General features: G+C 40.1%; 1 protein-coding gene across 1 annotated transcript in view; it reads right to left on the bottom strand.

Annotated features, from left to right (window-relative positions):
• LOC139383347 (glutamyl-prolyl-tRNA synthetase 1) overlaps window positions 1-11,198 on the bottom strand; it is a 94,334-nt gene extending 83,136 nt beyond the window's left edge. The window contains exons 1-3 of the mRNA XM_071127852.1: window positions 11,011-11,198; window positions 8,995-9,079; window positions 3,802-3,901 (exon numbers count right to left, since the gene is read on the bottom strand). Of these exons, the coding sequence (XP_070983953.1) occupies window positions 3,802-3,901; window positions 8,995-9,079; window positions 11,011-11,053 (228 nt within the window). The 5' untranslated portion in view covers window positions 11,054-11,198. The remainder of the gene's footprint in view (window positions 1-3,801; window positions 3,902-8,994; window positions 9,080-11,010) is intronic.
• Between the last annotated feature and the right edge of the window lie 16,149 nt (window positions 11,199-27,347).

Here is a 27,347-nt window from a genome sequence, read left to right as displayed (position 1 = left end):
AGACACACCACACATGTGGAAGAAGGTGCTCTGGACAGATGAAACCAAAATTAAACTTTTTGGCAACAATGCAAAACGTTATGTTTGGCGTAAAAGCAACACAGCTGAACACACCATCCCCACTGTCAAACATGGTGGTGGCAGCATCATGGTTTGGGCCTGCTTTTCTTCAGCAGGGACAGGGAAGATGGTTAAAATTGATGGGAAGATGGATGGAGCCAAATACAGGACCATTCTGGAAGAAAACCTGATGGAGTCTGCAAAAGACCTGAGACTGGGACGGAGATTTGTCTTCCAACAAGACAATGATGCAAAACATAAAGCAAAATCTACAATGGAATGGTTCAAAAATAAACATATCCAGGTGTTAGAATGGCCAAGTCAAAGTCCAGACCTGAATCCAATTGAGAATCTGTGGAAAGAACTGAAAACTGCTGTTCACAAATGCTCTCCATCCAACCTCACTGAGCTCGAGCTGTTTTGCAAGGAGGAATGGGAAAAAATGTCAGTCTCTCGATGTGCAAAACTGATAGACATACCCCAAGCGACTTACAGCTGTAATCGCAGCAAAAGGTGGCGCTACAAAGTATTAACTTAAGGGGGCTGAATAATTTTGCACGCCCAATTTTTCAGTTTTTGATTTGTTAAAAAAGTTTCCGATAAATCCAATAAATGTCGTTCCACTTCATGATTGTGTCCCACTTGTTGTTGATTCTTCACAAAAAAATACAGTTTTATATCTTTATGTTTGAAGCCTGAAATGTGGCAAAAGGTCGCAAAGTTCAAGGGGGCCGAATACTTTCGCAAGGCACTATATATATATATATATATATATATATATATATATATATATATATATATATATATATGTTTATTATACCTGTTGATACAGGGCTCATATGTGAAACTATTCTAACTGAACATTTTCTTTCACAGAGACATCGACTCTGAATGGGAGCCCCCAGTGCCAAGGTATCCATCCCCCAATGAAGCTTGTTCATCCAGCTCCTGCCACAAGCTGTGTTCATCTGCCCAAATGTATTTCTGCAGGCATGGATGTGCTACAGTGGGGGAAAAAAAGTATTTAGTCAGCCACCAATTGTGCAAGTTCTCCCACTTAAAAAATGAGAGGCCTGTAATTTTCATCATAGGTACACTTCAACTATGACAGACAAAATGAGAAAAAAAATCAAGAAAATCACATTGTAGGATTTTTAATGAATTTATTTGCAAATTATGGTGGAAAATAAGTATTTGGTCAATAACAAAAGTTTCTCAATACTTTGTTATATACCCTTTGTTGGCAATGACAGAGGTCAAACATTTTCTGTAAGTCTTCACAAGGTTTTCACACACTGTTGCTGGTATTTTGGCCCATTCCTCCATGCAGATCTCCTCTACAGCAGTGATGTTTTGGGGCTGTTGCTGGGCAACACGGACTTTCAACTCCCTCCAAAGATTTTCTATGGGGTTGAGATCTGGAGACTGGCTAGGCCACTCCAGGACCTTGAAATGCTTCTTACGAAGCCACTCCTTCGTTGCCAGGCGGTGTGTTTGAGATCATTGTCATGCTGAAAGACCCAGCCACGTTTCATCTTCAATGCCCTTGCTGATGGAAGGAGGTTTCACTCAAAATCTCACGATACATGGCCCCATTCATTCTTTCCTTTACACGGATCAGTCGTCCTGGTCCCTTTGCAGAAAAACAGCCCCAAAGCATGATGTTTCCACCCCCATGCTTCACAGTAGGTATGGTGTTCTTTGGATGTAACTCAGCATTCTTTGTCCTCCAAACACGACAAGTTGAGTTTTTACCAAAACGTTCTATTTTGGTTTCATCTGACCATATGACATTCTCCCAATCTTCTTCTGGATCATCCAAATGCTCTCTAGCAAACTTCAGACGGGCCTGGACATGTACTGGCTTAAGCAGGGGGACACAGGGGACACGGATTTAAGTCCATGGCGGCGTAGTGTGTTACTGATGGTAGGCTTTGTTACTTTGGTCCCAGCTCTCTGCAGGTCATTCACTAGGTCCCCCCGTGTGGTACTGGGATTTTTTTTTCTCATTTTGTCTGTCATAGTTGAAGTGTACCTATGATGAAAATTACAGGCCTCTCATCTTTTTAAGTGGGAGAACTTGCACAATTGGTGGCTGACTAAATACTTTTTTGCGCCAATATATTGCGCATGGCATCAGCAGCATAATATTGTGTAGAGGACTGAGGGTCTTCCAGATATTGAAAGTGTTATTTTGTAAATGTATATATGTTTTTCTTCATGTTTTTTTCTTCATTTTTTTGGGGGGGGGGGGGGGGTTATTCCATTTAAAATGTATAACTTCACCAATTTGGCCACTTGGGTACATTTGGGCTACTTGTGTGGGACACCTGGGTGACTTCATGATAAATGTCATGTAGCACACTCATTTTGGAAGTTATCATTCTGAAACTTAGTGCTGTTGCCCTCTTATTTTTCACTGAAATTGTCCCCATCATCCTATCTGAATGTGTTTTATCCTGTTCATTTTAAAGATGATACAACAATTTTTTAAAAAATGTTTTTTTTTCATTGTATTATCTATAACCAGTGTTATATTCTCCTACATTCAATTCACATTTACACAAACTTCAGTGTTCTCTTTCAAATGGTACCAAGAATATGCATATCCTTGGTTCTGTGCCTAAGCTACAGGCAGTTAGATTTGGGTATGTCTTCAGGCAGAAATTTTAAAAAGTAGGGGGTAGTAGCTCTAAGAGGTTTAAAAAAATAAACTCTCACATTTACACAAATATTCAGACCATTTAGTCAGTACTTTGTTAAAGCCCCATTTGTAGCGATTACAGCCCCGAGTGTTCTTAGGTATGACGCTACAAGCTCGGCACCCCTGTATTTGAGTAGTTTCTCCCATTATTTTCTGCAGATCCTCTCAAGATCTGTCAGGCAGATTTTTTTCCCAGGTCTCTCCAGAGATGTTCGATCAGGTTCAAGTCCTGGGCCACTCAAGGACAGTCAGACTTGTCCCGAGGCTACTCCTGGGTTGTCTAGGCTGTGTGTTTAGGGTCCGTTGTCCTGTTTGAAGGTGAACCTTCACCCCCAGTCGGAGGTCCTGAGCACTCTGGAGCAGGTTTTCATACAGGATCTCTACTTTGCTCTGTTCATCTTTTCATCGATCTATGACTAGTCTCCAGGTCCCTGCCGCTGAAAAACATCCCCACAGCATGATGCTGCCACTACCATGCTTCACCATAGGGATAGTGCCAGGTTTCCTCCAAACTCCAATCAAGTTGTAGAAAAATCTCAAGGATATTAAATGGAAACAGAATGCACCTGAGCTCAATTTCGAGTCTAATAGCAGAGGGTCTGAATACCTATGTACATAAGGTATCTGTTTTCATTTTTAATAAATTTGCAAAAAATGTCTAAAAAACTGTTTTTGCTTTGTCATTATCAGATATTGTGAAGAAGATTTGTATTTATTTAATCCATTTTAGAATAAGGCTGTAATGTTACAAAATGGGGAAAGGGTCTGAATACTTTCCGAAAGCACTGTAAGCATTCATGGCATTTCGGAATGTGCACCATGCGACCGTGTGCCATTTGAGGACAGAAAACATCTGACAAATTGTGATTTGAATGTTATGTCCCTTAAATTGATTAAATAGCTGTTGATTTGCTGAGTGAATTGAATGCAGCCTCTGGACTACTTCTGCCCTTCAGGTTTTCCATTCAGTAGCTCAAGCTAATAATGCAGGGTAAATTTTGGGTACGTCCAAGCGTTGGGGTCAGTGCTAGTCTCACCTCAGTTTGTTCCAGCATGTTGGAGCCGTACAGGCCCAGACTGGGAGCCAGGCGGGCAAGGTAGCGCGTGATGGAGTTCAAATCGCTGAACTGCACTGACCTAAGGGAGCGAGATGGGGAGAAACACCACAGACAACACACTTGATCGTTGCAAAGGCTAAGCCTTATAAAACACTTTCTACAGCGTGGCTGCAGACTGAACTCTTATCTGGCTGAACTAAAGATCCTGAAGCTTGTGTGCATATGCGGATCACGTTGTGCACATGTGTTTATTCTCTACTTTACACAGTCTCTGCTCCACTCATAGAGAACAGGCTACTCTGGCAAATAGTGCTAGTTTAAAGTTAGGTCAAAACCCAATCAATGTCTGCAAGACCACATAATGACAGTATTCTCCATAACAAATCCAACTATAAAATAGCATAACGTTACTGTAAGACAAAAACGCCACCGCATATCTCTCTTTCTCATACACATACATACGTATATACACATACACACACTAGAGGTCGACCGATTATGATTTTTAAACGGCGATATCGATTATTGGAGGACCAAAAAGGCCGATAATTAAATCAGGCGATTTAAAAAAAAAATGTTTTTGTAATAATGACAATTACATCAATACTGAATGAACACTTATTTGAACTTAATATAATACATCAATAAAATCAATGTAGCCTCAAATAAATAATGAAACATGTTCAATTTGGTTTAAATAATGCAAAAACAAAGTTTTGGAGAAGAAAAGTGCAATATGTGCAATGTAAGAAAGCTAACATTTAAGTTCCTTGCTCAGAACATGAGAACATATGAAAGCTGGTGGTTGCTTTTAACATGAGTCTTCAATATTCCCAGGTAAGAAGTTTTAGGCTGCAGTTATTCTAGGAATTATAGGACAATTTCCCTCTATACCATTTGTATTTCATTAACCTTTGACTTTTAGATGTTCTTCTAGGCACTTTAGTATTGCCAGTGTAACAGTATATAGCTTCAGTGCCTCTCCTCGCTCCTCCCTGGGCTCAAACCAGGAGCACAACAACAACAGCCACCCTCAAAGGAGCGTTACCCATGCAGAGCAAGGGAAACAACCACCCCAGGGCTCAGAGCAAGTGACGTTTGAAACGCTATTAGAGCGCGCTAACTAGCTAGCCATTTCACTTCGGTTACACCAGCCTCATCTCGGGAGTTGATAGGCTTGAAGTCATAAACAGCGCAATGCTTGACGCACAACGAAGAGCTGTGGCAAAACGCAAAAAGTGCTGTTTGAATTAATGTTTACGAGCCTGCTTCTGCCTACCACCGCTCAGTCAGATACTTAGATACTTGTATGCTCAGTCAGATTATACGCAACGCAGGAAACGCTAGATAACATCTAGTAACATAAACCATGTGTAGTTTACTAGTGATTATGATTGATTGTTTTGTATAAGATAAGTTTAATGCTTGCTAGCAACTTACCTTGGCTTACTGCATTCGCGCAACAGGCAGTCTCCTTGTGGAGTGCAACAGTCGTTATTGCGTTGGACTAGTTAACTGTAAGGTTGCAAGATTAAATCCCCCGAGCTGACAAGGTGAAAATCTGTCGTTCTGCCCCTGAACGAGGCAGTTAACCCACCATTCCTAGGCCGTCATTGAAAATAAGAATGTGTTCTTAACTGACTTGCCTAGTTAAATAAAGATTAAATAAAAAGGTGTAAAAAAAACTGTCAAAAATTAAAATACAAAAAAAGTCCAAAAATACCGATTTCCGATTGTTATGAAAACCTGGAATCGGCCATTCTGATTAATCGGTCAACCTCTAATATACACATATACACGCGTATAATATATATATATATACACATACACACATATACTAGTCGGTCGACCAATTAATTGGAATGGCTGATTAATTAGGGCCGATTTCAAGTTTTCATAACAATCGGAAATTGGTATTTTTGGACACAGATAAAAAAATAAAAAATGTTTTATTTAACTAGGCAAGTCAGTTAAGAACACATTCTTATTTTCAATGACGGCCTAGGAATGGTGGGTTAACTGCCTCGTTCAGGGGCAGAACGACAGATTTTCACCTTGTCCACCCGGGGGATCCAATCTTGCAACCTTACAGTTAAACTAGTCCAACACAATAACCACCTGCCTCTCGTTGCACTCCACAAGGAGACTGCCTGTTAAGCGAATGCAGTAAGCCAAGGTAAGTTTCTAGCTAGCATTAAAGTTATCTTATAAAAAACAATCAATCAATCAATCATAATCACTAGTTAACAACACATGGTTGATGATATTACTAGTTTATCTAGCGTGTCCTGACTGAGCATACAAGCATCTGACTGAGCGGTGGTAGGCAGCAGCAGGCTCGTAAGCATTCATTCAAACAGCACTTTTGTGCATTTTGCCAGCAGCTCTTCGTTGTGCTTCAAGCATTGCGCTGTTTATGACTTCAAGCCTATCAACTCCCGAGATGAGGCTGGTGTAACCGATGTGAAATGGCTAGCTAGTTAGCGGGGTAGCGTTTCAAACGTCACTCGCTCTGAGACTTGGAGTGGTTGTTCCCCTTGCTCGGCATGGGTAACGCTGCTTCGAGGGTGGCTGTTGTTGTTGTGTTCCTGGTTCGAGCCCAGGGAGGAGCGAGGAGAGGGACTGAAGCTATACTGTTACACTGGCAATACTAAAGTGCCTATAAGAACATCCAATAGTCAAAGGTTAATGAAATACAAATGGTATAGAGGGAAATAGTCCTATAATTCCTATAATAACCGCAGCCTAAAACTTCTTACCTGGGAATATTGAAGACTCATGTTAAAAGGAACCACCAGCTTTCATATGTTCTCATGTTCTGAGCAAGGAATTTAAACGTTAGCTTTCTTACACGGCACATATTGCACTTTTACTTTCATCTCCAACACTTTGTTTTTGCATTATTCAAACCAAATTGAACATGTTTCATTATATATTTGAGGCTAAATTGATTTTATTGATGTATTATATTAAGTTAAAATAAAAGTGTTCAATGTTCATTCAGTATTGTTGTAATTGTCATTATTACAAAAAAACAAAAAAAATTGTATCGGCGTTGAAAAATCATAAATCGGTCGACCTCTAATATAAACATACACACACGTACATATACACACACACACACACACACGTATATACAGTGGGGCAAAATTGTATTTCGTCAGCCATCAATTGTGCAAGTTCTCCCACTTAAAAAGATGAGGGAGGCCTGTAATTTTCATCATAGGTACACTTCAACTATGACAGTTGAAGTTTATCTTTTTTTTTTTTTTCTGGAAAAATCCAGAAAATCACATTGTAGGATTTTTATGAATTTATTTGCAAATTATGGTGGAAAATAAGTATTTGGTCAATAACAAAAGTTTCTCAATACTTTGTTATATACCCTTTGTTGGCAATGACAGAGGTCAAACGTTTTCTGTAAGTCTTCACAAGGTTCACACACACTGTTGCTGGTATTTTGGCCCATTCCTCCATGCAGATCTCCTCTAGAGCAGTGATGTTTTGGGGCTGTTGCTGGGAAACACAGACTTTCAACTCCCTCCAAAGATTTTCTATGGGGTTGAGATCTGGAGACTGGCTAGGCCACTCCAGGACCTTGAAATGCTTCTTACGAAGCCACTCCTTCGTTGCCCGGGCGGTGTGTTTGGGATCATTGTCATGCTGAAAGACCCAGCCTACGTTTCCTCTCAATGCCCTTGCTGATGGAAGGAGGTTTTCACTCAAAATCTCACAATACATGGCCCCATTCATTCTTTCATTTATACGGATCAGTCGTCCTGGTCCCTTTGCAGAAAAACAACCCCAAAGCATGATGTTTCTACCCCCATTCTTCACAGTAGGTATGGTGTTCTTTGGATGCAACTCAGCATTCTTTGTTCTCCAAACACGACGAGTTGAGTTTTTACCAAAAAGTTATAGTTTGGTTTCATCTGACCATATGCCATTCTCCCAATCTTCTTCTGGATCATCCAAATGCTCTCTAGCAAACTTCATACGGGTCTGGACATGTACTGGCTTAAGCAGGGGGACACGTCTGGCACTGCAGGATTTGAGTCCATGGCGGCATAGTGTGTTACTGATGGTAGGCTTTGTTACTTTGGTCCCAGCTCTCTGCAGGTCATTCACTAGGTCCCCCCGTGTGGTTCTGGGATTTTTGCTCACCGTTCTTGTGATCATTTTGACCCCACAGGGTGAGATCTTGCGTGGAGCCCCAGATCGATGGAGATTATCAGTGGTCTTATATGTCTTCCATTTCCTAATAATTGCTCCCACAGTTGATTTCTTCAAACCAAGCTGCTTACCTATTGCAGATTCAGTCTTCCCAGCCTGGTGCAGGTCTACAATTTTGTTTCTGGTGTCCTTTGACAGCTCTTTGGTCTTGGCCATAGTGGAGTTTGGAGTGTGACTGTTTGAGGTTGTGGACAGGTGTCTTTTATACTGATAACAAGTTCAAACAGGTGCCATTAATACAGGTAACGAGTGGTGGACAGAGGAGCCTCTTAAAAAAGAAGTTACAGGTCTGTGAGAGCCAGAAATCGTGCTTGTTTGTAGGTGACCAAATACTTATTTTCCACCATAATTTGCAAATAAATTCATTAAAAATCCTACAATGTGATTTTCTGGATTTTTTTTCTCATTTTGTCTGTCATAGTTGAAGTGTACCTATGATGAAAATTACAGGTCTCTCTCATCTTTTTAAGTGGGAGAACTTGCACAATTGGTGGCTGACTAAATACTTTTTTGCCCCACTGTATACACACACACACACACACACACGTATATATACACATAATATAAATATAAAAAAACACGGTCTGCTTCATAATTGGCTCACTGTACATCATTCAAAACAACACTGTAGGCTACTTCAAAACACTGTATAGCTCAAGAAGATCATAATGCATAGCCCCATTAAAGTGACTGAACATTTCACCTGTAAAACTTGAAGAATTATCATTCACGATTGAAAGTGAGAACACAAAAATGTGTGCACGAAATAGTAGTAAAGAAACATGCGCAGAACGTGATCCACACATGCGCAGAAGCTTCAGTAAAATAAATATGGCTCTATTACAGTTCCTTTATCAGCTCTTCACACCTCAATGACACATTGTCGTGATAACATTAAGAAACTGACATTTCTAGACATTGTGGCTGTTGTGTACTCACTGTGAGACGCAGAGCTTGTTGTCTTTGCCCTCCTCCACAGACACGTTCACGCTGCCCTTCACATGCTCTGCTGTCAACAGCGCCCCTGCAGGAGAGGAATCACAATGAATGACCCCACCTGTCACTGCATTCAATGCATTCCTTGACAGAGAGCCCTAAATACAAAGTTTGTGTGTGTGATACTCCAGAGACTGAACACACACAACTTTATGTTCTCACATACAGATGACACCCAAAACCAATAGACAAATGTCTGTTGACTTTTAAATATATTTAAAGCTACTAGCCCCAGCAGCTAATGGGGATCCATAATAAATACAAAATACCTATTGGTAGATGGGTAAAAAAAAAAATAGCAGACACTGAATATCCCTCTGAGCATTACGCTTTGGATGGTGTATCAGTACACCAAGTCACTACAAAGATACAGGCGTCCTTCCTAACTCAGCTGCCGGAGAGGAAGAAAACCACTCAGGGATTTCATGAGGCCAATAGTGACTTTAAAACAGTTACAGAGTTGAATGGCTGTGATAGGAGAAAACTGAGGATGGATTAACAACTTTGTAGTTACTCTACAATACTAACCTAATTGTCAGACTGGAAGCCTGTACAGAAAACAAATATTCCCCAAAATTAATCCTGTTAGCAACAAGGCACTTGTATTCAGGAATTCAGGACAAAGTTAAATTTGGGGAAAATCCAAACTGACATTACTGAGTACCACTCTCCATATTTTCAAGCATAGTGGTGGCTGCATCATGTTATGGGTATGCTTGTAATCATTAAAGACTGGGGAGTATTTCAGGATAAAAACAAAATTTAATGACACGAAGAACAGGCTAAATCATAGAGGAAAACCTGATTCAGTCTGCTTTCCAACAGACACCGGGAGATTAATTCACCTTTCAGTAGGATAATAACCTAAAACAAATCTACACTGGAGTTGCTTACCAAGAAGACAGTGACTGTTCCTGAGTATCCGTGTTATAGTTTTTACTTAAATCTTCTTGAAAATATAATGGCAACCCTGAAAATGGTAATCTAGCAATGATCAACAACCAATTTGTCAGAGCTTGAAAACATTTTTTACGAATAAATGGGCATATGTTGCACAATCCTACATGTACAAAACTCTTACAGATTTACCCAGAAAGACTCACAGCTGTAATCGCTGCCAAAGGTGCTTTTACAAAGTATTGACTTGGGGGTGTGAATACTTATGTAAATTAGATTAGTATTTAATTTTCAATAAATTTGCAAAAATGTCTAATAACATGTTAAACGTGTAACAAAATGTGAAATACGTCAAGGGGTATGAATAATTTCTGAAGACACTGTACAGTGCAATAGAAAATAATGATTCGAATGCATTAACCAGTTTAAAGACAGTCCAGCTAGCTTAAGGATAATTTACACTATGGAGACAGAAGGTTCAGAGCGTAGCACTGCTGCCTTATGACTCTTTCATGTCGCTTGCATCAGCCAGTGACACCGGCCTGACACACAGGATGGCGCTTTTGAGTTCAGGGGTATGGAGTGCAGTGATTGCAAAGCCACAACAACTCTCCTTAGTAAAATACAAAATAACATTTGAATCATGAGGGGAAATGACTAAAGTGATGCAGCCAGGTAGCTAGCTTTGAGACCTTGCAAGATAAATGCAGCAAATGTTATAATTACATTATCCAGATAGCTAGCTACATAATAATCAGCTGTATTGTGGCTTTTTCAGCTGGCATTTACAACATATCGTTACAACATGCAATGATAAATTAAAATAACTAGCTAGCTATGATCTATTAGTTACATCAAATATACATTTTCTTCATCCTGGGGATAGCTTATTTGTGCCACGACAACATAAGCCTGGCTAACCAGCCTGATGTAATAAACGGTCATTACAGACAGCACATGCTAACGTAAGCTAGCAAGTTAGCTTCCTTTTAGCCAAATATTCTTATCCATTTACTTTAGTTTTAGCTAAAAAAAATAATAAAAAAATACTACCACGCATACCTAAAGGAGGGTTGCTGCTGTTGATGGTAAGGTTTAAAGCCATGCTTTCTCCTCCCTTTCTGATCGTGAAAGTTCTCGCACAGTTTCAAAACCTTCCTGCTCGCGGATAGCACTCAACTCAAGCAAAGGCCACGCAGCACCTAGCCTTTTCGATTATATGCAACGGCTTTAGAAACCCCCTTGAAATTGGTCTAGATAAGAAAAGGTTCCACTACTTTAAATCATGGCTATTTCATGACCTAGGAAATAAAGAAAACAAAGAAATTATAGTGGGAGAGAAAGAAAAGTGGAGGCAGAATAAATAAATCACCACATTTATTAATGAATGAATAGCAAAAACATGGATTGTGTGGTAAAGCCAATAATTTGGTAAAGCTCATATCAGTTTGTAAAGATATTCAAATGACATATTATCATATTTAATTTGCATACAATAAAACAGTACCAAACATCATATGTGACAGTATAATATCCAGTCATGATTTCACACATTTTATTACTCTTCGTATTTTAATCAAAGAAAACAAGGCTAGTGATAAAGAGTGATGAGTCATATTTATTTCACAAATAGGCCTAATTATTGACAAAACACACGGGAATAGCCTACCATTGAAAGTATCTTACTGCCAAAGGGAATCTATGCAGCCGGCTATACTCTCTGTTGCAGTCGGTGCCATTTAAGATGAGGGAGGACGATTACTTCTTTTTTTTTATGAGCATGGCCTTATTTCTATTACAGCATATTGGATAACTGTTCTTCATATTCCATTCACCAAGCTCAATATAACATCAAAAGGTTTAGACTACTACATAATACTCACATTTTCCCCATACCCATCATGAGGTTGCAACAACCTAGCCTACAAATTCACGTTTAAAACATACTGTAGGTGCACAGGTCAAGAGAAAAAAATGTGAGTAATCAAGGTGAGTGGGTGACAGACAGTTTCATAGCAGCCACATATAAACAGCCAGGTGGAAAAAGTACCCAACTGTCATACTTGAGTAAAAATAAAGACACCTTAATAAAAATGACTCAAGTAAAAGTCACCCAGTACAATCCTACAAGAGTAAAATCTACTTAAGTATCAAAAGTAAATGTAATTGCTCAAATATACTTAGATATCAAAAGTAGAAGTAAAATTAGAAATTATTTCAAATTCCTTATATTAAATCAAACCATATGGCACCATAATATATTTATATTTACGGATAGCCAGGGGCACGCTCTAACACTCAGACATAATTTGTAAATTAAGCAAGTGTTTAGTGAGTCCACCAGATCAGAGGCAGTAGGGATGACCAGGGATGTTATTTTGGTAAGTGTGTGAATTAGACAATTTTCCTGTCCTTCTAAGCATTCAAAATGTAACAAGTACTTTTGGGTGTCAGAGAAAATGTATGGAGTAAAGAGTACATAATTTTCTTTAGGAATGTAGTGAAGTAAAAGTAGTCAAAAACATAAAATAGTAAAGTACAGATACCCAAACAAACTACTTAAGTTAATAATACTTGAAAGTACTACTTAAGTACTTTACACCACTGCAAACAGCATGATCACTTTGCTCGTTGTATAATTTCTTCTTGCTTCTACTCACTCTCTTCTTCTCACCTTTTCCCTTCGCTTGTGGATATTATTGCACAGCACAAGAGTGCTGTGCAAAAAAGCTTTCCAAGCCAAACCTACATACAATAACCGCTCCACACAGCCTACATAATTGTCACCATATTAGCTAAAGTCAACATAGCTACTAGAACTAACCTGTTACTGAACCCACTACAATCACGCAGTATAGTGCAACGCAAGTTTAGCAGTTACACAAGGTGGCAATAAATTAATCAAATCAAAAGCTTACCTTGGAAGAGTTCCAGTGTTGGATAGCCATAGCCAGCATAGCAATCCTCTCTGTTGAGCTGGATGTTTGAGTAGGCTAAACTAGCCATGTGCAGTCGCTAGCTGATTAAGTGAAAGTGAAAAAAATACAATGAAATCTCTCCCTCTCTTGCTTCTTAATTTTTGAAGAAATTAATTTGTTAAAAACTTGACAACTATTGTCTTTCTCTCTCTTTGAGTCAACTACTGTGTAGCCTACTTATGCTAATATAGTTCAGACCAGTGTATTGCAGTTAATTACTTAAATAAGTAAAATACATTTGAGAAGTAAACAGGTAAACAACAATGAGTCCCAGACAGTTTGCAGTAGAACATACCAGAAGGGGGCATCGTTTACTAAACTACCTATATTATTGGGATCATCTCAAATCAAATGTTATTTGTCTCTTTATTCTACTCAACTAGAGATTTAAATAAATGATGTTTCCTTGAAAAGATGGGCCAGGCTGACATGAGAAATACATTAAGGGGAAAGGATCCACAGACACAGAGGCTGATTTCTGCAACTAGCTTTTTATTTTATTTAACTAGGTAAGTTAGTTAAGAACAAATTCTTAATTACAATGACGGCCTATCGGGGAACAGTGGGTTAACTGCCTTGATCAGTTGCAGAACAACAGATTTTTACCTTGTCAGCTCGGGATTCGATCCAGCAACCTTTTGGTTACTGGTCCAACACTAACCATAAGCTATCACAGTCTAGATTCAGAATTAGACGTTCATCCATGTTTCTCAAACGTCAAATTTAGAAGTTGAGTGCGTTAAGGGTAAGTTTAGGCTGAAAACAAACATCTCAAAAACAAAATTAAATTGCTGGATTCAAACTTGTAACCTTTAGAATCAAAGGCAGATAAACCAGCTCTCACAGCAGAATTAGGCATTCATCCATGTTTCTCAAATGTTACATTTCGAAGTTGAAGGTTAAGTTTAGGCATTAACTCTGAATGGTTAAGATAATTGTTAAGGTTTGGGATAGGTTTAAAAGAAAATGTTATTGCTGGATTTGAATTTGAAACCTTTGGCATCTGAGGTAAATGATTATGCCCATATGCCATCCCCATCACCCTAGCAAAACCAGAACCTACTTGAACTTAACAGCACAGACCAAACTCTTACTTTGAGCTGCCCAGGAGGAGGCACATAATCCGCGAACAATTGAGGGACACAGCGACTGAATTTCAGTAAGTCAATTTAAATTAATCTGTTTCCAAATAAATAATAAAACCAATAAAACTGAACCATGAAAAGGTACCCATAGTCTTATGAGAAGACTATTCACTTGTCTTAAGCTGAGAAGACTAGAGCAAGGGTGAGTAATGGTACCATGGAATGTCCCGCAGACAGTTGCCTGTAGGCATTTAATGAAAAAGGGTCTACGTGGTCTGCAGCCACTACAAATAGCACAAGGTGTTATTGAGCATGTGGTGTTATTTTATATGTATAGCAAGTAGCAGCAAAATAACCATTGAAGATACATATGTGACATGTTTCAGGAAACTAGGCGTATGTTGCACATCACCACTTCACAGGAAAGCCATTTGAACTCCAATTTCAGAGCACTCTTGTCTGTGTGCTAGAGTGCATGATACGAATGTATACGAATGCTCAACACCCGTTGAATATGGCCAGTGTCAGTAAACGTGGGCAAAAAAGCATAATTAAATTGTTTCCAGTAGCACAGTTATGGTCACCAACGGCCAGGATAACATAAAACAGCCTAACCAGCTCTGCTTGGGCGAGTAAAATGGTCAGAGTGAGCTGTTCTCTCATTTATGTCTGGAAGTAGCTAGCAAGCTAGCCAACATTAGCCAGTTAGCTTGGGTGCTTGACTGCTGCTGTGCACTCTGAACGCTCCGAGAGTGAAACGCTCTGAATTTACAATGCCACGAGCTCACTCTGGTACTCCAGATTGAATTTATGAACACACCGTAGTATAAACCAGCCTTAAGTCTTGAAATCTTTGGATGTTTAGTACATGGCCTCACATGTGAATCCCTAAACAGATGGATGGGGCTAGGGCTTAAGACGGTGTGGACAAGGCTGAATGGATGCAGACAAAGACGAGCTCTCCAGTAGGTGTGCCAAAAAATTCAAGGGCCATTTTCTCAAAGGTGAGGTTTCAAGTTGATCAACTTTCAATGCAGAATTACTTTCCCATTGTTCCTCAACTACAGTGTATGATATACCATTTTCTAGCTCTAAGTCTCTACCTTTATCCAATGTAAAAAAAAACTATTTTGCAACATAAGACCGAATCGAGCCAGTCGGTCAAATATGGTCAAATCAAATAAAATGTTATTTGTCACAGTGAAATGCTTACTTACAAGCCCTTAACCAACAATGCAGTTAAGAAAAATACCAACCCCAAAAAATTAAATAAAAGTAACAAATAATTAAAGAGCAGCAGTAAAAGAACAATAGCGAGGCTATATATGGGCATACCGGTACAAAGTCGGAAGCACCGGTTAGTTGAGATAATTGAGGTAATATGTACATGGAGGTAGAGTTATTAGTGACTATGCATAGATAATAAACAGAGTAGCAGCAGCGTAAAAGAGGGAGGGCGGGGCAATGCAAATAGTCTGGGTAGCCATTTGATTAGATGTTCAGGAGTCTTATGGCTTGGGGGTAGAAGCTGTTTAGAAGCCTCTTGGACCTAGACTTGGCACTCCGGTACCACTTGCCGTGCAGTAGCAGAGAGAACAGTCTATGACAAGGGTGGCTGGAGTCTTTAGGGCCTTCCTCTGACGTCGCCTGGTATAGAGGTCCTGGATGGAAGGAAGCTTGGCCCCAGTGATGTACGCACTACCCTCTGTAGTGCCTTGCGGTCAGAGGCCTAGCAGTTGCCATACCAGCTGGGGATGCATGTGCATAGGAAGTAACAAGAGAATCGTTGAAGATGCACATGGAGTAATAAGGGAGATTACTGAGTCTATAGGCATTACTGGGAATTGTCTCTGTGGTCTGGGACCACTGTAGTCTGGGACTGCTGCGTGTGTTTGGGAATAGTACTAAGTGAATGTGTATGTGAGAGTTGTCTGAGTGTGGAAAGGACATGTTAAGCTGATTGGAATTTGGATAAGAGGTATTACTATCACACAGATCCAGCAACGCCTCTCGCTTACAGAGGTCGGAAAAATATAAAATGCACGTTTGCTTATTGGAGTAGTGGTTACAATCCGGTACATAGCACAGAACGATCCTTTCTTCTGATCAATGAAGAGACCTAAGGTTAGCTAGTTAGCTACAAAGGCCAGGTTAAAAAAATGTGAGGGTAGCTAGCTAAGTATTTAGAAAAATGCTAAACAAGAATACACACGAGAAATACACAATATCAATTATTTACACGAGAAACTAAAAATTATATCTACTTGCTAAGTTACTTGCTACTTGTCAATGAGTTTGCATGGAGAAATGTGCCTTGCTACAGGATGTGTAGTTCTGTATGATAGCCATATTAGCAGCTAGTTAGCATTTCATTTTTGGAGGGTGATTACAGGTGAAAAATGTATAACAGTTACCTTGTCGGAGAGAGATTTGCACAGGTATCAAAACATTATGCCAAAAGCAGACCTTATATGAAGTAGTTCTAAAATCCCCTTCCATGTTTTGTGGTACTTAATTCCAATGGATCGAGTTCTCACCGAACCGGTTAATACATAAAACATTCTCCATTCCGGATGCGAAGGTGTCGATTTCCTCCTTAACACGATTTATTGTCAAGCATAGTGTAGAGAATCATTGTACCATCTAAACCACTGTGAAATATTATTTCCATAAGCAAAAATATAGTATTTTCAGCTGTTTGAAGCTGGTGTACAAAACCAAAAGTAAACAGTGCACACAGAACTGATCTACCGCTTCTTAGACTTGCTTTCAATGAAAAATCTATAATATAAATTTCTATGTGAATTTGGTCGGTCGCCCAAAAAGTTACATATGCCGGCTTTAAAATGGTTGAAACCGCAGTGAGAGATATTTGGGCGTCAACTAAACCAAAATGCAGACATTGTTTTTCCATTGGAATTTGGTTGGGCTTTTAGATGGTTGAAAGCATAGCAATAACACGCTGGATAATCAACTAACTTTTGGCTTTTTGTGTGGGTGAATATAGGTTGTAATCTCATTGATCAACATCTCAACCAAATATTACTCAACTATCCATGTTGAAATGACATGGTGTACCCATTTATATATATATATATATATATATATATATATATATATATATATATATATCCACCGAGGCACATGCCTAGTCTTACATGATAGTATTACAAAAATACACACTATATATAGAAAAGTTTGTGGACACCCCTTCAAATTAGTGGATTCGGCTATTTCAGCCACTCCTGTTCCTGACAGGTGTATAAAATCGTTCTCAACTGGCAGCCTCATTAAATAATACCCGCAAAACACCAGTCTCAACGTCAACAGTGAAGAGGCGACTCCGGGATGCTGGCCTCCTCACAGTACCTCAGGAGTAAACATCAGTTGGCTTTTCATAGCCAAGCATTCAGAGGTCGAGATAGCAGGTGCGGAAGAGAGAGAGAGAGAATAGCAGGTCCGGGACAAGGTAGCACGTCCGGTGAACAGGTCAGGGTTCCATAGCCACAGGCAGAACAGTTGAAACTGGAGCAGCAGCACAACCAGGTGGACAGGGGACAACCAGGAGTCATCAGGCCAGGTTGTTCTGAGACATGGTCCTAGGGCTCAAGTCTTCCGGGAGGGTAGGGAGAGAGAGAGAATTAGAGGGAACATATTTAAAATTCACATAGGACACCAGATAATAAATAAATAAAAAACATTTGGGAGCCCTATTTTAATAAAATGTAACCTTCTTCTTGCCATCACGGATCTATTTTTCATTTTCCATTGGTTTTGTCTCGTCTTGTCTTCCTTCACACCTGGTTAGAATCCCATCAATTACATGTGTATTTAACCCTCTGTTTCCCCTCACATCCTTGTCGGATATTGTTTGATTGTATGATTGTGAATGATGTGTTGGTGGTTCTGTACCCACTTTTTTATTATTTTGTCATTTTGGTTGGAGTTTTGTGAAGCACTGATTAAACAACTCTGTTTATACCAAGTTCGATTCTCATGCGCCTGACTTCCCTGCCACCAACACGCACCCATTACTACAATAGCATAATTGTTTACCCAAAATGCATGACAAATCACTGGATTAGGTTGCACATATTGCACATAAAAATATTTTGAATCACAACATGAAAAGATGATGAAGCAACTTATTTCTTCAATACCATCTCAGTAGTCTATTACACTTTTTGATAAAGCACTGTGAAATACTTTATAAGATGATAGGGCCTACACGACCAAATCATGGCTGGTGCCAGTGCATTTTTTTTGTCTGGAGCCCTGCTACAAGGGGAATACCCTTCATATGGACAAGTTCTTATATTGTAGTGGACAAAGATGAGAAGAGTGTTTGTGTGACCAAATGCAGTCTACTGTGCAACTTACTATTCAGGTAGGATGGAATTTGGGAAGTTTAGGTCCAAAAATGTTTATTTCGTATTTATAATTAGTTTTATCCTTATTATTGTATTTAATTGTTGTTATTGTAGGCCTATTTATTATTCTAAACCAGTTCTTTAAATATGCAAAAAGTGTTGTTTCGTTCTGTTGAGACATTTGTTGGCAAAATTAAGTTAGATTTGTCTTTTTAATTGTGTGCTCCATATTTAGTTTAAGATGGGTTATAAGTAGGCCTGTTGTCAAATAAATATCATCAACCTATTGCTATAATTTTTTGGGTAAGGTATTTTCCCTATAAACAATGGCTTGACTGACTTCTGATATTATCCTAATAAAGTTGAAAACCTTTGAAGGTGTGGTGTGGCTATTAGCCTATTATACTGCAGGCCTAAAACATTTCCTCATCTCAAGTCAGTTGAACTTGAGGTGAGGAAATGTTTTAGGCCTCCCAGAGTTACTCCTATAATCTAAAAATATCATGCTTATCTTTATAAAAAATATTCTAATAGAAAATGTAAGAATTCATCCTTCTGTATGCCTATATAGCAGATGCAGCCTATCTGATAAGTTTAAAGAAATTAATATCGGTGGCATGCTGCCGGCATATCGCTCTCTCTCTCTTCTGGGGCTAGGCCTAAGCTTGTCTTCCTTGATCATTTTTAAAATGTATATAATACAGTGAACGCCTAAGCCTATAGGCCTAGTGATGCAAAGCCCTGATGCGCAAAGCTGAACCTTGAGGTGGACAATTATTCTTTTAGGAAAGTAAAAAAATACATGTTTACTAAGTCGTTTCAATTAGATAATTGTTATATTGTCTAATTAGGCCTCATTTGTTATGCAGCTTGTCAGACCATGTAATGGTTGCTGCAACCATTCATTCACTGATTCCATCCATTAATATGATTCAGTTCTTTGATAGTCTAAAGCATGGCTGCTTTCCAATGTCAGAGCATGTAAGTGGGCGAGTGTGGAGCGAGGAGCAGAGCGTAATTGTGTTGATTTTTTAAAATGTTGTCAGCCTTCTCTCTATTTTGTTTCCCTTATCACTATTCTTTTAATTGGGCCTTTTCTGTTGTAATTATTTAGCCTGCCCCACACACAGTAGCCTATATCTACTTGATATTATACTTTCTAACATAAGGATATGTAGTTTTTATTTTGAAGGACTTCAAAGGCAGAAAAGGATGTTTTAGGTAGGCAATACATAGGCTACTGTTAAAATTGTTTTCGTTTTTCTAGTATTAGAAACACTAATATAAATACATTTAATTAAGCTACAATATCATAAATGAATCAGAAATAAGGCCAGTATCAGCTTCTACTCATAAATAAAAGGCATTAAATATGCTCAAATTACAGCCGTGAATGTCATGCCCTGATCTGTTTCACCTGTCTCCACCCCCTCCAGATGTCGCTTATTTTCCCCAGTGTATTTATCCCTGTGCCAGTTCGTCTTGTATGTTTAGTCAAATCAACCAGCGTGTTTTTCCCGTACTCCTTTTGCTAGTCCTCCCGGTTTGACCCTTGCCTTTTTCTGGATTATGTACCCGCCTGACTGACCATTCTGCCTGCCTTGACCACGAGCCTGTCTGCCACTCTGTACCTCCTGGACTCTGATCTGGTTTTGACCTTTTTGCCTGTCCACGACCATTCTCTTGCCTACCTCTTTGGATTAATAAACATTGTAAGACTCCAACCATCTGCCTCCTGTGTCTGCACCTGGGTCTCGCCTTGTGCCTTGATAGTGAATTTATTTGCGCACAGGAGACCGCCACAACAAGCTTTACCTGTGCATTCAGTTTAGGAAATGAGATCTACAAATTAAATATTATTATAATAAAGACAGAAATACACACGTAAAATATTAATTACATAAAGGAATATTAGTGGGAATATAACCATAATATAAACAAGAGTAAGGTAAAGGAATATACAGTGCCTTCGGAAAGTATTCATACCCCTTCAATTATTCCACATTTTGTTGTGTTACAGCCTGAATTCAAAATGGATTAAATATATTTTTTTCTTCTCATTAATCTACACAAATACCTCAATGACAAAGTGAAAACATGTTTTTAGAAATATTTGCTAATTTTGTGCCCCCGGGCCTGGAGGGTAGCAAAAGTAATTCAGCTGCCTTAGAATACAGTAGTAAAGTCAAATAACCGACCAATCAGCCTGTTACAACCCTTAGTAAACTTTTGGAAAAAATAGTGTTTGACCAGATACAATGCTATTTTACAGTAAACAAATTGACAGACTTTCAGTACACTCATAGGGAAGGACATTCAACAAGCACAGCACTTACACAAATGATTGGCTGGGAGAAATAGTTGATAAGGTTGTGGGTGCTGTTTTCTTAGACTTCAGTGAGGCTTTTGACATTATCAATGATAGTCTGCTGCTGGAAGCTTGAGCTAGCACCCAGCACTTCGTGGAGGAAGACTTCGAGATGAAAGGCAATTTTGATGCGGCAACCAGGAGTTTCCGAATGGAAAGGAGTCAAAGCGCTCCGCTTGCCCCTCCACTGCCTTTCCCCTCCATTGCAACTTTTTTCAAATCATCATTAAGAGTTTCATCATACAGCCTTAGAATGTATAAAATATCCAAACATATTGCCCAATGTTTGTATCACAACTAAAGTTGCATAAATAAATTAAGCATATAGAAGGACCAGTTTATTTGTTAACCGCTCAACACAGAATAGCCGCATGTGCGCACTCCCTCAGAAATCGTTTGGAGAACATATCCTTTCTATTTCATTTAGCTATGTTTAATTGTGTTCCTCATACTATAAAAATGTTTTAAAATATATTTAACCTTAATTTAACTAGGCAAGTCAGTTAAGAATACATTCTTATTTACAATGACGGCCTACCCCGGCCAAACCCTAATGCAGATAACTCTGGACATATTGTGCGCAGCCCTATGGGACTCCCAATCACGGCCGGTTGTGATACAGCCCAGGATCGAACCAGGGTGTCTGTAGTGACGCTTCTAGCACTGAGATGCAGTGCCTTAGACCGCTGCACCATTCGGGACTGCTACGGAATTCTCAGCAAATCTTGTCTACTAAATTAACTAGTGTAGCTAACATAAGGACAACTCAGAGTAAGCTATTCTAGTGACATAGACTACATTTTCTTCATATCATGTTTCTTTAGACCTGTCTAAAATAACTAATGGATTTATTGTGATGGTGTAGGCTATATTGAATGTATTTATTAGACGTTTTAAAATGGAGATGTTCCAAAGGTCTGCATCAGTGACTTGTTAGCTATGTAGGGAAGCCAGGAGATGCTGAACCTGTTTACGTTAATTAATTGTAAATTACCAGCTGACAAAATGTTATGACTGCCATAGCCCTAGCTTCTCCCATAACCTTTTGACTTTATAGTGTTACCAGAAAGCATGGATTATTGAGTCATTCTTAGTTTTACACTTAAGACATGACTCTGCTGTTGTGCTGTATAAATTTGTTTATTTTGCCTCTTGTATAACACATTCAAAGTGATGTTTATTTGGATGGGTGAGGTAGAAATAACTTGTATTATTGGTCACCACCTGGATTATGGATGTCGCCATGACATGCCAATTAGCAAACACAACGTCAAGCCGGTGTAAATGACCAGTGCAATGGGGTTGTATCAAAGTGCATCCCACAGGGTAGCAGTTGCTTCACCAGGTATCTAATTCATATGTCGTTGGTGGCAGTGCTTAATTTCTAAATCGTGAGATGCCGGAACAGTGACCACAAGAGGGGGGTGACCTGGGGTGTTCTGAAATGCTTTAAATTTATATTCAAGTGTTGCATTCATATCATCGCATAGAGCAGTAGAGGCGAGGCACTGACAGAAGTTGCACGGGGCGTACATTTTTTTTGTAGCATAATATCTGGGAAGATGTTGGCCTTTTATTAACGCATTTTATGTAATTTAACATGACTGGAGACTTTGGCTGAATTTTTGTTCATACCAAACAATGACCAAAATGGCAGGCTACTTTGAAACTGACAAATTGAGAATCTAAGATCAGTAAAAACGACCTTGTCTTGAATCCATCACTAGCCTAGGCCGAGGTGTGTGGAGACATGTTGTCAGCTACAATATGAGAAGGAAATTATAGTCCTAAAATTGCATTCCAGTTTCACTGACTCACCCAATAATGCTCAGCTCACTCGTTGGTGATGGCCTATGCTCTCGTGCAAAAAGCCCCTCTCTCTCTGTCACAACCTGATCTGTTTCACCTGTCTTTGTGATGGTCTCCACCCCCTCCAGGTGTAGCTCATCTTCCCCATTATCCCATGTATTTACACCTGTGTTCTGTTTGTCTGTTGCCAGTTCATCTTGTTTGTCAAGCCAACCAGTATTTCTCATCCTCCTAGTTTTGGACCCTTGCCTGTTTTTTTTTTACCCGTGCCTCCTGATTTTGGACCCTGGACCCACCCACCTGACCACTCTGCCTGCCGCTGAGCCTGCCGTCCTGTACCTTTGCCCCACCTCTGGATTACCGACCTCTGCCTGACCTGAGTCTGCCTTCTGTCCTGTTCCTTTGACCCTGTGGCTGTAATAAACATTGTTACCTCGACAAGGTCTGCATCTGGGTCTTACCTTGATTCCTGATACTCTCGCTCTTTTGTAAAACAATATTTGGAAGTTGATAAAATATGTTGGTGGCCAACAGCATAGAGTCTACATAAATGATTCAGTGCAACGCTTTAGAGTTCAGGCTCATGTCTCTCAGAGCAGAGCGGGGGAGAGATCACAGAAAGTTAATCTCATTCTAGTTATGTGAGAAATACCGATACGCTTCTCACACAACCATCCCAAACATATACAGTTGAAGTCGGAAGTTTACATACACTTGACTTTGGAGTCAATAAAACTCATTTTTCCAACCACTCCACAAATTTCTTGTTAACAAACTAAAGTTTTGCCAAGGAGGTTAGGACATCTACTTTGTGCATGACATAAGTAATTTTTCCAACATTTGTTTACAGACAGATTATTTCACTAATAATTCACGGTATCACAATTCCAATGGGTCAGAAGGTTACATACACTAAGTTGACTGCCAATAAACAGCTTGGAAAATTCAAGAAAATGATGTCATGGCTTTAGAAGCTTCTGATAGGCTAATTGACATAATTTGAGTCAATTGGAGGTGTACCTGTGGATGTATTTCAAGGCCTGCCTTCAAACTCAGTGCCTCTTTGCTTGACATCATGGGAAAATTGAAAGAAATCAGCCAAGACCTCAGAAAAAAAAATGTAGACCTCCACAAGTCTGGTTCATCATTGGGAGCAATTTCCAAATGCCTGAAGGTACCACTTTCATCTGTACAAACAATAGTACGCAAGTATAAACACCATGGGACCACGCAGCCATTGTACCGCTCAGGAAGGAGACGCGTTCTGTCTCCTAGATATGAACGTACTTTGGTGTGAAAAATGCAAATCTTTCCCAGAATAACAGCAAAGGACCTTGTGAAGATGCTGGCGGAAATGGGTACAAAAGTATTTATACCCACAGTAAAACGAGTCCTATATCGACATAACCTGAAAGGCTGCTCAGCAAGGAAGAAGCCACTGCTCCAAAACCGCCATAAAAAAAGCCAGACTACGGTTTGCAACTGCACATGGGGACAAAGATTGTACTTTTTGGACAAATGTCCTCTGGTCTGATGAAACAAAAATAGAACTGTTTGGCTATACTGACCATTGTTATGTTTGGAGGAAAAGGGGAGGCTTGCAAGCTGAAGAACACCATCCCAACCGTGAAGCCCAGGGGTGGCAGCATCATGTTGTGGGGATGCTTTGCTGCAGAAGGGACTGGTGCACTTCACAAAATAGATGGCATCATAAGGTAGTACAATTTTGTGGATATATTCAAGACATCAGTCAGAAAGTTAAAGCTTGGCTGCAAATGGGACTTCCAAATGGACAATGACCCCAAGCATACTTCCAAAGTTGTGGCAAAATGGCTTAAGGACAGCAAAGTCAAGGTATTGGAGTGGCCATCACAAAGCCCTGACCTCAATCCTACAGAACATTTGTGGGCAGAACTGAAAAAGTGTGTGAGCAAGGAGGCCTACAAACCCAACTCGGTTACACCAGCTCTGTCAGGAGGAATGGGCCAAAATTCACCCAACTTTTTGTGAGAAGCTTGTGGAAGGCCACGCAAAAGGTTTGACCCAAATTAAACAATTTAAAGGTAATGCTACCAAATACTATTTGAGTGTTTGTAAACTTCTGACCCACTGGGAACGTGATGAAAGAAATGAAAGCTGAAATATATAATTCTCTATTATTCTGAGACTTCACATTCTTACAATAAAGTGGTGATCCTAACTTACCTAAGACAGGGAATTTTTACTAGGATTAAATGTCAGAAATTGTGAAACTGTGTTTAACTGTATTTGGCTAAGGTGTAACCTTCCGACTTCAACTGTACTTGTGTTCCCACATGTACTTCCTGTATTAATTTGTTGTTTATTAAAATAAAAAAAGTTTTGAAAACACTACTTTCTTTCACATTGAACATGTGTGAGGTTATTTTCCTGACACCACACTCAGAGGGCCCTCACATCCTCCCTGTAGGCCGTCTCGTCGTTGTTGGTAATCAAGCCTACCACTGTTGTGTCGTCCGCAAACTTGATGATTGAGTTGGAGGCGTGCGTGGCCACGCAGTCGTGGGTGAACAGGGAGTACAGGAGAGGGCTCAGAACGCACCCTTGTGGGGCCCCAGTGTTGAGGATCAGCGGGTTGGAAATGTTGTTGCCTACTGTCACCACCTGGGGGCGGCCCGTCAGGAAGTCCAGTACCCAGTTGCACAGGGCGGGGTCGAGACCCAGGGTCTCAAGCTTGATGACGAGCTTGGAGGGCACTATGGTGTTAAATGCCGAGCTGTAGTCGATGAACAGCATTCTCACATAGGTATTCCTCTTGTCCAGATGGGTTAGGGCAGTGTGGTTGAGATTGCATCGTCTGTGGACCTATTTGGGCGGTAAGCAAATTGGAGTGGGTCTAGGGTGTCAGGTAGGGTGGAGGTGATATGGTCCTTGACTAGTCTCTCAAAGCACTTCATGATGACGGAAGTGAGTGCTACGGGGCGGTAGTCGTTTAGCTCAGTTACCTTAGCTTTCTTGGGAACAGGAACAATGGTGGCCCTCTTGAAGCATGTGGGAACAACAGACTGGGATAGGGATTGATTGAATATGTCTGTAAACACACCAGCCAGCTGGTCTGCGCATGCTCTGAGGGCGCGGCTGGGGATGCCGTCTGGGCCTGCAGCCTTGCGAGGGTTGACACGTTTAAATGTTTTCCTCACGTCGGCTGCAGTGAAGGAGAGTCCGCATGTTTTAGTTGCGGGCCGTGTCAGTGGCACTGTATTGATTGTCCTCAAAGCGGGCAAAAAAGTTATTTAGTCTGCCTGGGAGCAAGACATCCTGGTCCGTGACGGGGCTGGTTTTCTTTTTGTAATCCGTTATTGACTGTAGACCCTGCCACATACCTCTTGTGTCTGAGCCGTTGAATTGAGATTCTACTTTGTCTCTATACTGACGCTTAGCTTGTTTGATTGCCTTGCAGAGGGAATAGTTACACTGTTTGTATTCGGTCATGTTTCCGGTCACCTTGCCCTGATTAAAAGCAGTGGTTCGGGCTTTCAGTTTCACGCGAATGCTGCCATCAATCCACGGTTTCTGGTTTGGGAATGTTTTAATCGTTGCTATGGGAACAACATCTTCAACGCACGCTCTAATGAACTCGCTCACCGAATCAGCGTATTCGTCAATGTTGTTGTCTGACGCAATACGAAACATATCCCAGTCCAAGTGATGGAAGCAGTCTTGGAGTGTGGAATCAGATTGGTCGGACCAGCGTTGAACAGACCTCAGCGCAGGAGCTTCTTGTTTTAGTTTCTGTCTGTAGGCAGGGATCAACAAAATGGAGTCGTGGTCAGCTTTTCCGAAAGGAGGGCGGGGCAGGGCCTTATATGCATCGCGGAAGTTAGAATAGCAGTGATCCAAGGTTTTTCCAGCCCTGGTTGCGCAATCGATATGCTGATAAAATTTAGGGAGTCTTGTTTTCAGATTAGCCTTGTTAAAATCCTCAGCTACAATGAATGCAGCCTCCGGATAAATGGATTCCAGTTTGCAAAGAGTCAACAGCCATTTAATCTGTCTTTAATAGTTAAGGTACGTTAATGGCTAGCTCTGGCTAGCTCTGTCCACGACATTATGTTATTATATTTTGAAATAGGGCAAATTTGATTAATAATTGACTGACATTTCGCGCTACGTGTATTCGCTTCCGGACTTGGAGAGCGCTCATAGCGTTGTACAACACCTCTCTGAATAACGGGGCGTGATTTTGGCTTAATTGCGTTGGGAAAAGGGAATACGTGGGTGGATTTACGGAATTGTAAGTATTGTAAGTATATGTATGTCCCTTAAGGTCCTTGTGTAATTGTAATGTGATATTGTACCCCCTAGCTCGATTGTCCATTGTTTAATCTATGTATTCCCTCATGTGCTTTATGTATTGATTTGTTGTTAAGAGAAAAAAAGGGTGGACTTGCGGCTATTTGCGAGTGTACCCATAGAAGCAAAGCAGGAAGTAATATCGAAGAACCATAGAACTAAAAGCAGGAAGTACACCCATCAACCTGTAATGTGATTTGTTGAATGAACTCAATTGCCGTTACAAAAAATACATTCCATTGCATGAGCCACATCAGTTAGCGACCATTGCATTAACATTCTACATTACCAGGCAGCCATTGAGAACGTACCCATGAGTTTAACAGTCAAATTGCCATGGTTAGTGGTTCCAACGTTCCAATTTCTATAATTTTAACCACGCCCCAATTATCTCACAGTAACCAATGAAACTGATGCGCCAACGCGCCTGCTCGGTGGATGATAACACGTGGTTCTT

Source organism: Oncorhynchus clarkii, chromosome 25 (assembly GCF_045791955.1).
Source record: "Oncorhynchus clarkii lewisi isolate Uvic-CL-2024 chromosome 25, UVic_Ocla_1.0, whole genome shotgun sequence".
In the NCBI taxonomy this organism is placed as follows: domain Eukaryota; kingdom Metazoa; phylum Chordata; class Actinopteri; order Salmoniformes; family Salmonidae; genus Oncorhynchus; species Oncorhynchus clarkii.
This window is presented reverse-complemented; position numbering and strand designations above follow the sequence as displayed.